The sequence below is a fragment of the Typopeltis vanoorti genome, chromosome 8 (genome assembly GCF_054136105.1).
Source record: "Typopeltis vanoorti isolate ZY-2024b chromosome 8, IOZ_Tvanoo_1.0, whole genome shotgun sequence".
In the NCBI taxonomy this organism is placed as follows: domain Eukaryota; kingdom Metazoa; phylum Arthropoda; class Arachnida; order Uropygi; family Thelyphonidae; genus Typopeltis; species Typopeltis vanoorti.
The window spans coordinates 129,853,979-129,867,348 of NC_143556.1; the positions used below are offsets into that span (position 1 = coordinate 129,853,979).

At 32.9% G+C, this 13,370-nt stretch overlaps 1 protein-coding gene across 2 annotated transcripts in view; it reads right to left on the bottom strand.

Annotated features, from left to right (window-relative positions):
• LOC150104351 (moesin/ezrin/radixin homolog 1-like) overlaps nt 1–13,370 on the bottom strand; it is a 341,827-nt gene that overhangs the window by 61,963 nt on the left and 266,494 nt on the right. For both annotated transcript variants that reach the window (XM_090396937.1, XM_090396936.1), the window contains 2 exons: nt 12,219–12,328; nt 1,101–1,261 (listed from right to left, as the gene is read on the bottom strand). In XM_090396937.1, the coding sequence (XP_090253063.1) occupies nt 1,101–1,261; nt 12,219–12,328 (271 nt within the window). The remainder of the gene's footprint in view (nt 1–1,100; nt 1,262–12,218; nt 12,329–13,370) is intronic.

Here is a 13,370-nt window from a genome sequence, read left to right on the forward strand (position 1 = left end):
AACAGAGGAAGATAAATTAGAGATACTAAGGATATTAGAGAATCCAAAAGCAAATAGAGCTGTGCGATTGGATGGAATATCAGCTTCTGTTTTACAAGAATGTGAAGTGGCCTTTGACGAGACTGTTTAATTAAAGTCTCAGCTTTGTCAAAGTCCCATTGGAACTTTGACAAAGCTGAGACTTTGTCAAATTGGAAGGATTGCAAAATAATCCTTGGCATAAAGGAGGATCTAAGTCTGTGGTGACAAATTATAGGCCAATCAGTATCTCAGAAGTGGTGGAAAAGTTGGTCAAAAAGAGAATCAGGGAATAAGTGAATAAGAATATGATATTTGATGAGGCAGAGAATGGCTTTGAGAAGGGTCGGTCATGCCTAAGTAATCTACCAATTTTTTATAATAGTGTCAGATGAATTAGACAAAGAGAATGGCTACACGATGATATCGATAGATTTTGCAAAGGTATTTGACAGGAACTCTGTTATACATACGACTATTACCACATGGAACTCTGTTACACATGTTGCAACAAATGGGGATGGATATAAAACTGGTAAAATGGATAAAAGGGTTGCTGATGGAGAGATACCAGAAAGTAGTATATGGAGGAGAATTCATGAGAAGGCAGGTGACTAGTGGTGTGCTGCAGGGCTCTGTGCTTTGACTACTGCTGTTTAATTTGTACATAAATGATATTAGGAAATAATTTGAATTTTCTTCTACCCAATCAATGCATGGATAATTTAGGTCATCCATAATGATTACTCACATGGTACATGTCAGCGTAATTTGGTGATTCATATCATGTAGTTATGTCTCTGAGTGTACACATTCTTTGATTTGTGATAAGAAAACACTGATATTTTTGTCTGAGAAGTGCTAACTTTACTTGTAAAAAGCTTAAAGAAAGAAAAATTTCTGACTCTTTACAGAATGAACTTGAATCATGATTGTAAAATAATTATGGTTAATCTAAATAATATCATGTATGAAGGATGAACATGTTATTTATACATTAAATTATAATGTGCAAAGTTTAATCAATTCACTTTTAGTGAAATCTCTCTTAAAGGTTGTGTATCTCTAAAGATAATACTTACTAGCTTCGCCTTTTCTTCATATTCCATCAGTTTATCTTCTTCTAATTTTTTCATCATTTCTTCCAGCTCTCCCTGTTTGCGTTCAAGATGTTCTTTTGCTTTCTGCATCTCACGTAACTGTTCCTCTAACCGCCGAATAGTATCCTGTGCTTCTATTAGCTCTACAAGCATAATTAAAGCAATACACTTTATACATGTATGAATTATGTATGTTTATGAATGCAATGCAAACATACAAACTTTTTCACAGCTATGATCACTATGTGCATAGAAATGGTTTAATTGAAATGATTGTTTGAATATCCTGAAAAAGCATCCCTTGTTCCAAGGTGCAACAGTTGCACCTTGTATGTGAGAGGCACTGTCAAGGCCGCACAATGGCCAGGAGACACGGCTGCGTCATTCATCCCCACACTACGTGACCTTACTTCTTAATAAACTATTCCTAATCAATCACAAAAAGCATCCCAAATATATACAGATTAAACAAAAACATCTAAAAACAATGCAGAAATTTTTTAAAACTCAGTTTCATGTTAATCCTCCATAAAACAAATAGCAGAACTTATTGGATGACAGAGCTACCTTACTACAATCAAATGCAAAATTATATCTAATACAAAATTTTAATTATATGAAAGGGTAGTTAAGACATATCTGGTTGTGCAATTGCATTCGTCATTTTTGTTCACTGATCTTATTCATGTTTCATTCTCTACCCTTTAATATAATTAAAATTTTGTATTAGATGTAATTTTGCCTTTGGTTGCAGAGAGGGGTAGCTCCAATGCCCAATGAGCTTTGCTATTTCTATTATTACAGTAAACAATGAAAAATATAAAAGCAAAAGTGTTTCTAGAACATACTTTTTTTGGGAACGGATGGCAAAATTATGAACATAACTAAGCATGACGACTACATCTTCTGAGAGCAGCTACAGCTGCATCCCATTAAACATTCTTGGCATAGTTGGGTTAGGAATTGCTTTGCTGTTGAAGGGCTTCACATTTTTTCAAATGATGGTTTTTCACTTTTTCAAATTCAAATCTAACGTTGCAGTCACTCTCAGAAGATGCAGTCAATTACTTAGTTGGAGTGCTTCTATTTTATTGCTCATAAAAAATTTAAAAAAAAAAAAAAGAACAAGGTTTGGAAATAATGACCAGAATAGAACATGGTGTCTATGATAAGTAGCTACATTCATTTAGATGTGACCTTTATTTGGACAAAACCAAAACATTCCACCTAAAGAAATATCAGCATCAAAAAGGTATATAGAAAGAAAAAGAAAAAAAAAATAAACAAATAACACACACACACAGTTGACCCTTGAACAACATGGGTTTGAACTGTGAAGGTCCACTTATAAGCAGATTTTTTTTTTTTCCCAATGAATATACTAGAAATTTTTTTTAGAGATTTGCAACAATTTGAAAAAACTCTCTGACGAACTGCATAGCCTAGAAATATTGAAAAATCAAGACAAAGTTAGATATGTCATGAATGCATAAAATATAGTAAATTATTGTCATGTTCCATTGAGTCGATTTTGGCTCCTGGTGGTTCTAAGAACATATGCTCTTATTCAGATATGTAGATACCAGTCTATTTTATCATTTACTAACATAAAATATGCACAAATCTATTGTAGAAAGTTAAAAATTTATCAAACTTATGCACACTTACAGACTGTACGTGGCACCATTCACAGTTGAGAGAAATGTAAACAAATGTAAAGATGCAGTATTAACATTCAAATAAAAATTTTATAACGATTCATTAGTGTATAGGCTATGCTATCATAAAGCAATCATCTTGCTGCTTCTTCATTATCAATGCATGAATCATTATACATGTCAATAAATATGCATTTCTTTTTCGCATTATTTTTTCATTTTTGATGTCTAGATTAGTAATATATATAACATCTACAGTGTTTTGTATAATATAAGACAATACTGATGTAGGTACTGACAGACAGATGATTCATCTTGAACAGATGACAAACTTACAGTATTGATTGATATTTTGTAATTGTAATTTATTATTTAATATATTGTTTATGACGGTACTTCTTACTTCTATGTATTTCCGCGCTTACTTCATTGTTTTCGTGATTGCGTGAGCTTGTACAAAATGCCTATATGCTTTGATTTCGAACTCGCATATAATACTATTATTTAACTTTCTTACTGTATTACTAAGCTAACTAAGTGTAACTAAGCTATCTCCCATTATCCAGCAATTCTTCATTCTTTATGTCCACCATACTACGATTCTTTCGATCAACACTTTTACTCTCTCTCAACTGTATCTTTTTCAATCCTATCTATTGTTGCATCATGCATATTTTCACATGTATTCTCAGTTCCATCACCGCTTCAATCTTATGACTGGCACGCACTTTGGACCCTAACTTTCATAGCATTTTCAGCACACTTTCCTGCCACTATCACTCTCAAACCAAATTCCACTGACCTCTTGTTATGCACACATCTTGCAGATATTGTACTATAGAATGTCCTTTTGGTTAAATTCTTTAAACAATGATGACTTGGAAGCCACTGTCCTGCTTCGCATCAGTGCCTGTGTTACACTACATAAACTGCCAAAGACTATATTGACTATAGTTAAAACAAAACTTTTAATTTTAATCTAATTAAACCAACAATACAGTATAAGGAAATCTGTTGAATTTTCATGAGTTTAAATAAAACTTGTATGAAACAGTAAAAAAAAAAAAAATATATATATAATATATAGTTGCCCTGATACAAGTAGACCAGTTGTGAAGATACTTTATCCAAGTGTAACGCAAACAAAGTTTGCTTGCACTTGGAATAAAGAAAGAATATAATTTCTTGGCAAATATATTTTATTATATGTAAACACTGCAATTTATACATTCTCCTACTTATCAATAAAAAATTCAAATATCTTCAAAAATTATTTTCTACCATCAAATATCACATTTATAGACTTGAACTAAGTTCAGGTGCAAACTTAATTGTTTGCTTACTTGGGATTAGGAGTAAAATAACCAAGTTTATAAAATTACTTGGTAAACCTAATATATATTAGTCACAAAATATTATTTGTTTCATGTATCAGAAAATACCATTAGTGAAACTTGAATAGTATTAGAAATTTGAATACAAAAAATATAGAAAAAATGCATGTCACAAGTTAACATGCCATCACATAGTAGTTAGGATAAAATCCTTGGTATCTAGAGCACAAAACATTTGTGCCTCTAAAGTATCTCTTCAACAAGAACTGGAAACTATCAAATTGCTATATAAAAAGGTTAACCCAAAACCAATATGTAAAATCAATGACAATTTTTTCTCTTATTGTCCTAATCTTTCCTTGTAAAAAACTCCTATTCTTTGTAAAAAGACATTTCTGAATGTCTGGCATAGATTAACAATTGACACTCTTACTTCCCAAAAAGACAAACTACAGTATTACTACTGCTCCTACCTGGTGTTTACTTAGTTCCATTTCACAATCTGTTATATTTTGGTTAAATAGAATAAGAGTCATAAAATGTCAGTTAGAATGCCAGGAATTCTTATTCAGCTTATCAAGCCTTAAATCTGGTCAAGCCAAACATGATACTGATGTTTAGCCACTAACAACAGGATCCAATGGGATGATCATTTATTTATACTTTTACATCATCATCAAATTCCTGACATGTACCCTCAAGGGGTGAACACGATATGATGGTACTACATGAAAAACTTACATCATTACTAACTTCCTATCTACAATTTTTCTCCAAATCAATCTGTTACCTGTTAAGACTGCAACATCATCAAATCTTATATTTCTGTCTTCTAAGGCACTTTTTACTGTATCAATCCACCCCTTGGTCTTCCTTTGGATTTTTTTTTCCTGCCAACTTGGCAGAGAACACTTGTTTTGCTAATCTTTCCTCTCCCATTCTATTTAAGGGACCATACCATCTGAGATTAGATCTGCTAACAATGTTGTCTTTCCTAATATCCTCATTTTTTAACATGATATTACCATTGATGCCGTCCGTTCATGTTCTTAATCTTTTTCGGGACTCTTATCTGTGGTCTCTAGTTTTTGGTCAAGTGTTTTATTTCTAATCCAGCTCTCAGATCCATAAGTTAAATTTGGTTTGAAAACTGTCTTGTATACAGCTAATTTAGTGTTTTGACTATTTTTTCTCTTATTCCAAATAAATTTATTCAGTTGACTTCCTACCATACTACCAACTTTGTGGATTCTGTTGCCTGTTTCCATATTTAATTCACCATCTTCATTAAAAATCTTGCTTTATAAGTAGCTGAAATGTTTTACTTGTTCTATAGGTTCTCCATTCACAATGCAGTAAATATTTTCAATATTTCTGCCTATTTTCATTGTCATAGTTTTGTTACTGCAGTTTCATAGCAATTTATTACAATAGTTATTCAATTTAGTCGGGGAATCTTGCAGACTTCTAATGGATTTATTTAGGAGTATAACATCATCTGCATAAAGTAAAGAGCTGAGATTAATATCTCCAGTTTTGATATCAGATTTAATACTTCTTTCATAATGTGATCTATATAGATGAATAACAGTGGAGATAATATACATCCTTGTCTGACACCAGATTTAACATTAAACCATCTTCCTGTACTTCCTTCAATTCTAACTGCTGACTTACAACTCAAATAAAGAATAAGTATTGCTTGCTATAATGCCCAATTGACAACATACAACTGTAGCGTATTGAATAGCTTCTCTCTTGGCACCTTCGCAAATGCCTTTTGCAGATCTACAAAACTTAAATACAGATCTGTGTTATATTCCCATGATTTCTCAACTATTTGTCGTAAAGTGAAGATCTGATCCTGACAGCCTCTATTTGACCTGAATCCAGCCTGTTCTTCACCAAGCTTTTATTCCACAATTCTTCTTAACAGTTTCTCAAGTATACTTGAATAAATCTTACCAGGACCACTCAGTAGGGAAATACCTTTGTAATTCTCACATTCAGTTTTATTTCCCTTTTTATATATGGGTACTATGAGAGCTCTACTCCAATCATCTGGAATTCATCCCTCTGCTCAGACCTTCTGAACTATGCAGTGCAGCCACTGTAAGACTTATACCTCCATACTTAAACATTTCTGGATGAATATCATCTACTCCATCTGCATTTCCACATTTCAGGCTTTTGATGGCTTTTTCTACTTCAATTATGGATATGTATACCTGATTGCATGCCTGGCTGTCACACTGCTAGTTTCATTTAGCAATTTTTCGAAGTAATTACTCCATACATCAAGGATATGTTTTTCTCCAGTTTTCATGTCATCTTTATCATCTCCAATTCCTTTTACAGCACTCTTTCCTCCATTTCTAAGCTTCTTCAATAACCTCCAAAATATTTTGCCACCTTCTTGATATTTATTTTCTATGCTCTTACCAAAGTCTTTCCATAACTTTTGTTTAGCTAGTTTTACACAGGGTTTAACTTTCTTAGATTTGTCTCTGTATTCTTTAAGAGCACATGCTGACTTATTTGCCAGGAACTTTTGATATGCTTTCTTCTTTTCCGTCACTACCTCTTTAACTTCCAATGCCCACTATGGAGTTCTAATTATTCTATCCTTACAGACAACCTCACCACATGCTTCTCTGGCTGAATCAATCAATGTTTTTTTCAGGGCTTGCCATTATCTCCAAGGTTTGATTCCTCTTCTCAGACTCTTTCATTTTTTTTTCAATAATGTTTGTGCATTTTATTTCCCTTTTTAAAACCGTTCACATCTGAGAGCTGCTAAACTTTTATTTGTTTTAAAACTTTCTTACATATTCTTCTTTTCAACATGAAATTCAATTTTATCCTGCTCAAGACTAAATGGTGATCACTTTTAATTTCAAATCCTCTTTATACTCTAGTGTCCTGCACCAGAGAGAAAACATTCCTATCAACAATAACATAGTCAATGAGACTTTTCTTATTCCTTGCCTCTTCTCTCCATGTGAATTTATGCACATTTATATGTCGGAATATTGTGTTAGTAATAACCAGTCCATGTCCCGAGCAGAAATCCAACAGGTAGTTGCCATTATTATTAGCTTTGCTCTTTTCGCCAAATTTTCCCAAAATATTTGTGTATGGCTGACAATCATTTCCTACTCTTCTGTTATTTAGATCCCCAACAAGAACCAACTTTTCCTTTTTTGTTGTGTCAGTTTCTCCAAATCCTCAAAAAATTCCTCCACTTCTATCTTAGTAGAACCTTCTGTGGAAACCATAGGCACAAATAACTAATTGTCCAGTTCCCCATTCTGATATTTACCCACATCATTCTACTTGATATTGCCTGCCATTCAGGAAGATTAACCTCGTGTTTAGTGTTGAATACTATAGCTACTCCTTTTCCTTATCATTACGACATTTTGTATTTGTTTCTCAGAAAGATCTCACCAGTTTTTGTCCTTTTTTTTGTTTGTTTCAGTCACCCTTATTATGTCAATCTAGTACTTATCCAATTTATGGCTAGCTCGATTTCTTTGCCATTCAGGCTTCTTATGTTGATAGTACCGATCTTAAACTCCGGTGATATTGAGATGGGGTGTGTTTCAAGTGTTTTCCAGTAGCTGACTTTTCGCTGTTCACTCTAGTTCCCTGGCAAAAACAACAGGGGCAGTGTTTAACTGGGCAACACTCCAGCTGGCATGAGATACCATCATTTTATGTTGATACTTTTACATTTGAATGCTTATTTGAAAAAGTGCTATAGCCTTACTCCACTGGCCTAATTTAAATCCTAAGAACTTCCTTTCTATTCCAAAGAGTTCGTGTGATTTTTTTAAAAATTTTCTTTATTTTAAATATACACATTCCAACAGTGCTTTATCCTAGCTATGCAACTTTATATTCAGAAGGATTCATTAAAATATGCACATTTTTCTATTCTTTTGTATTCAAATTTCCATTATTGTGTTTCAATTCACATCAATGATACATAAAATAAATATTTGTGATTAATAAATAATATATATATATATATATATATATTTGTTTTTACTGTGGCATACATGTTTTGTTTTAAATTACAGAAACATCTATCTTCAAGGTATATAATACAAATTGTAAAAATGAAAGCAACACAAAGGCAACCTAAAATCTAAAGTCATAAGAATTGTGCTAGTGAGAAGCCTAAGAATTAATTTTTTTCTACATTATGGTAATCATATTACTGTAATTATGGCAGTTTAGCACAACCATACCTGTTTGCATACTGGCATTTTTGGTCTGCTAGACATCACTTGAAATCTAGCACACCATGCTTTGGACACTACAGAGAATGAAATGGAATAAAAAGCTCCTTCCTCTCTCAGTGCACACAGTACTGAGAGAGGAAGGAGTAGGTCCTTAATGGAACAGATAAAGTCAGCTAGTTTTAAGTGGGGCTTGAAGGCAGTGCAGAGATTGTTCAAAGTTCCCCCCGCCCCATTCTGACATACACCAGACAGAAGGTATATTGATTGTATTACTATATGTACTGGAGGAGGGGCAGAAATGCTGAAGTCTTTTGTTAACTGTGTTGGAATCAGCCATTAGATTAGGTGTGGCATATAAGGTTTAGTTCAGCTGTGAAAGAGGACTCATTAAATGGACACTATTAGTTTCAATAATACCATATAGCGTGGGGGGGGGGATCAGAAAGGTTGTGCATATATCTGCTCATCTGTGTGTGTGTTATTATGATGTTTGGAAAGGTTAAACTATTGCTAATCTCTTATCCAGAAACTGGAGTACTGGATGCTGATTGAAGTGAGGGAAGAAGGCGTAAAGTGTTTAGGCCAGGAGAGGTTTAGGTCAGGAGAGGCTGAAGTGGTGCTGTGTTAAGAGCATGTATTTCATGACTCTCCACATAAAAATTGGTTGGCAAGAGGGAGAGGGAGGACAGGGAAGGAAAAATCCATTAAAGGAACAGGGATCTGTCATTTTCACAAATGGGGAGAAGAAGAGAACTCAAGGTTTCATTAAAGTGAATATTGGTGAGAAAGAAGTGATGTCAAAGTTGGCCATAGCAAAATTATTTAAAATTAATTTTTGGTAAAAGCTTTAAAATGGGTAGAAATTTTTGCACAAGAAGAGTTATAGCCAGTGATCATAGAGATTTTGCTAATTGGATAAATCTATAATTTTCTTTCCCTTAGACTTTTCCTTCACATTTATTATTAGACCAACTATATTACATATAAATTCTGATTATTCAAAAAAGATTATTCATACAACTCTTTCACTATTACATAACTAACCAAATCAATAAAGAGTAAAACTGTTTTTCCCCATCACATCAAATTCCCTTGGTGGCAGGCTCAATGGCCAGTCATAGCCAAGTAACTTGATCTTAGAAACCTGATTACTGCTTAGGATAGGACAGTTAATCCTATCTGCGATGATATTTCTAATTTGTATTTGCTATTCTGGCTGGTTTGTTGTATTTCCATGGAGGAAAAGTTCCGCTACCTCTGCATGAGAATTGCTAAGATGAACATTCTTCATGGACTGGACTGAGGGATTTTCAACAAAAGGGTATCACTGATAACAACTTGAGATAAAGTGGATCTAATAAGCATGCTTTGATATATGAGCTGTATTACATACACACACATAGCAGAATTATAATATAGTTGGCTTTACTCAACTTTATTATAATTTTGTTCTTAAGGTATTGACAAATTCTTAAGGTAAAATAATAAACAAATAAAAAAATAAACATGACTCCTCACCATATTCCTAATATGTACACTCAAAGCTTATACATACAAGATACTATAATAGCATTACACAATTATATTTGCTTTATTACTAGCTTCCTATTAAATTTTTCTTCCAAATTTATCTGTTTTAACTTCTTCAATATGGTTACATGTCATATTTCTATCTTCTTCTAAGGGAAATTAACTGCATCAATCCAGCCCCGATTAGATCTTCTTATGGAATTTTTCTTGTCATTAAGGTGCCAAATATCTGTTTTATTCACCTTTTCCAAATGTAATTACGTAATTTCCCAAAATATGATTCTGCTACTGATACAATAATCTGTTCATTCCTTTAACTTTTCTCAGAATTCTCATGTTTATAGTCTCTAGTCTTTTCTAACCCAACTCTCAGATCTATAAGTTAAAATTTGCTTGAACAATAACTGGCATCTAGTTTAGTGATTGGCTAATTTCTCTCTTATTCCATATAAATGTATTCCATTAGTTCCATAAATTACCCAGCTATGTTTATTCTATTATCCTTTTCCAAATTTAATTTGCCATCTTTGCTAAAGTGGTATGAAGGTAAGCAATAACAAGACAAAGACAATGAAAACAGGCAGAAGCATTGAAAATATCAACTGCATTGTGAATGGAAAGCCTACAGAATATGAACAAAGAAATAAAAGGTAAAAATACAATCACATGATATCATATCCATCTGTCAGTCTCATGATGTTTCAAGTTGATCAGTTTGCTTGCTTAGTTGTAAATACACTTTTGTGTACCAGTGTTTTGCATCATTATTACAAAATGAGAAGCAATGATCATGAACAGCAAGTGACTTCAGATCCAAACTTTTTCTAAAACACCATAACAGGAGATGTATCATGAGTGTATGATTATGATCCCGAGAACAAGATTCAGCGTTCACAATGAAAATCACCCAAGTTACCTTGGCTGAAAAAGGTATGCCAATCTGAAGAGGATTGTGTGAGCAGAGTTAGCACAATTCATTCAATTCTGAATGTTAAGAAGGGATATTGAAATGTTGGTGGAATGATATGCAATGAAAAAAGACCACAGAAAGAGGCATATGGTTTCAGCATCAATGGCAGAATCATATTAAATGACGATACTAGGTACAAATTAGACACGGTTAACATTCAAGAATATGTAAACAGGACTAATCTCAGGTGATATGGTCTCTTAAACAGAATAGGAGAGGAAAGGTTGGTAAAAGAAGTCATTATGCCAAGATTGACTCAGTCAAAAGTGCCTTAGAAGACTGAAATGTTAGATACAAAAATCTTAGAGCGCTTGAAAGTAAACTAATTTGGAGGAAAAATTGTTGATAGATCAGTAATACTGTAAACTTAATCATGTGATACTGTAATAGTAGTAATTACACCCCTTGAGGATGCATATCAAGAAATTGACAATAACATTTATCACTGTTCATTATAAAGGAATGGTAAAGTCCATTAAAAAATATTTATTTGTAATATTATAAATTACCTTCTTCTACTTCTTACCACAAAATGTCAACTTTCTTCCTCTGCACAATGGAAAGCAAATATTTCTTATCAATCTGTAGGCTAATAAACTTATTGCTATAAATCTGAAACTAGATACATTCCTATAAATGATGTAATGCACAGAAAAGATATATAATTCTCACTGCATTTGTGTTTGCAGTACTTGAAATCAAAAGGCATTCAGCTCAGTGTTTATTTTTTCCTTCAATGCTTAGATGTTTGCTATTCCCATGTACATATATATACCATGCTGTTATAGATAGTTACATCAACAGAGCTAACAAATAGTTCTAGCACTATAATTATGTATCTTAACAATATCATCATATGAACATGCTTTCATAATTTTTTAAACACCCAAAAGCATGATTAAAAGGTATGGTGAATGTTACAATTGAACAAAGTTTATTAACCTAAATACAAATATAAATTAATCTCTTTCAAAGTAGTCAAGGTAACTTGGGTGATTTTCATTGTTAACTCTGAATCTTGTTCTCAGGATCATAATCATACACTCATGATACATCTCCTGTTATGGTGTTTCAGAGAAAGTTTGGATCTGAAGTCACTCGCTGTTCATAATCATTGCTTCCCATTTTGTAACAATGCAAAATACTGGTACACAAAATTGTATTTACAACTAAGCAAGCAAACTGATCAACTTAAAACATCATGACTGACAGATGGATATGAGATCATGTGATTGCTCCCAGATTCCTTTTCCTTCTGATAAACTTCAGAAGGAAAGTGAAGCACCTCATATTTAAGCATCAACAAGATGCTTATTTTATTTTTCAGTAATGAAATATAAATATATACACACACATACCCTTTTGCCTTTTTTCCATTTCATCTTGCATTTGCTTTAACCTTTCAGCATATTCTTGCTGCTTTTTTTCTGCTTGTTCACGAGCTTCCATCTCCTTACGCAACTTCTCTCTATAATTAAGGCACAAAATTGTTCAATAAGCATATTATCATATTTTAATTTAATGAGAAAAACTAACAGTGTTTAGCTTTATGCACCTCATAAGTAATAATAACACAGGTAAAAATACAATCAGGCCTGCAAAATTCGAGTAATGAAAAGTTGTCTGGAAACTATTAACTGTTTCTGATTTATTTTTGACTGCTGATTTCAAATATCTCTTCCATTTTTCTCTATCACGTAAGGATTTTTTACAAAATGGATCTCAATATTATAGTAAAATAGGCTTTAAAACACATTATATTAAGTAAAATAACAGTATTTAAAATTTTCCGTAAACATTTTTGAAATGAAAGTATTGGAAAAAAATTTTAAAATTAAAGATTAATTTTTAGTACATACCTTATATTTCGTTGTGGTGTCTTTTTCTTTTTCCTTCAAAGCTTCTTTTTGAACTTTTTCTGTGAAATTCTTTTCCCAGGTTGTCTCTGGGCAACATCCAGCAATAGTCCACCATCCTTGATGTCTTGGTGGAATCGCTCTCCTTGCTCTTTGCTGACAGTGCCCAGATTCCCAGGAAAGTAGTCTCAACGAGAGTTGAGAAAGCGCACTTTTAAGCTCATAGAGCATCCCAAATCCTTGAATTTCTGTAGCATGTCTTCCACAATCATTTTATAGTTGGGGTCCTTGTGATTTCCTAAAAATTTGGTCACCACCACTTTCAAAGCTTTCCACGCTTCTTTTTCAACAGTTGCCATTTTTTCTTCAAACAGTTTATCCTTTATAAGTTTCCTGATGTCCAGACTGATAAAAACACCGTATTTCAATTTTGCTGTAGATAATCCCGGAAATTTTGCACAGGTGTATTTAAAACACATCTGTGCAAATGTTAGGTGAATGTTTGCAACTTCTTGAAGCCATTACAAACACCACTTAAAACACAGTTAAATGAATTTTAACGAATGCCATCACAACACTATTACATGACAACACGTAAAAACATTAAAAAAAAACTGCAAACACATTAAATTAAATCTTCACACTAACTTAGAA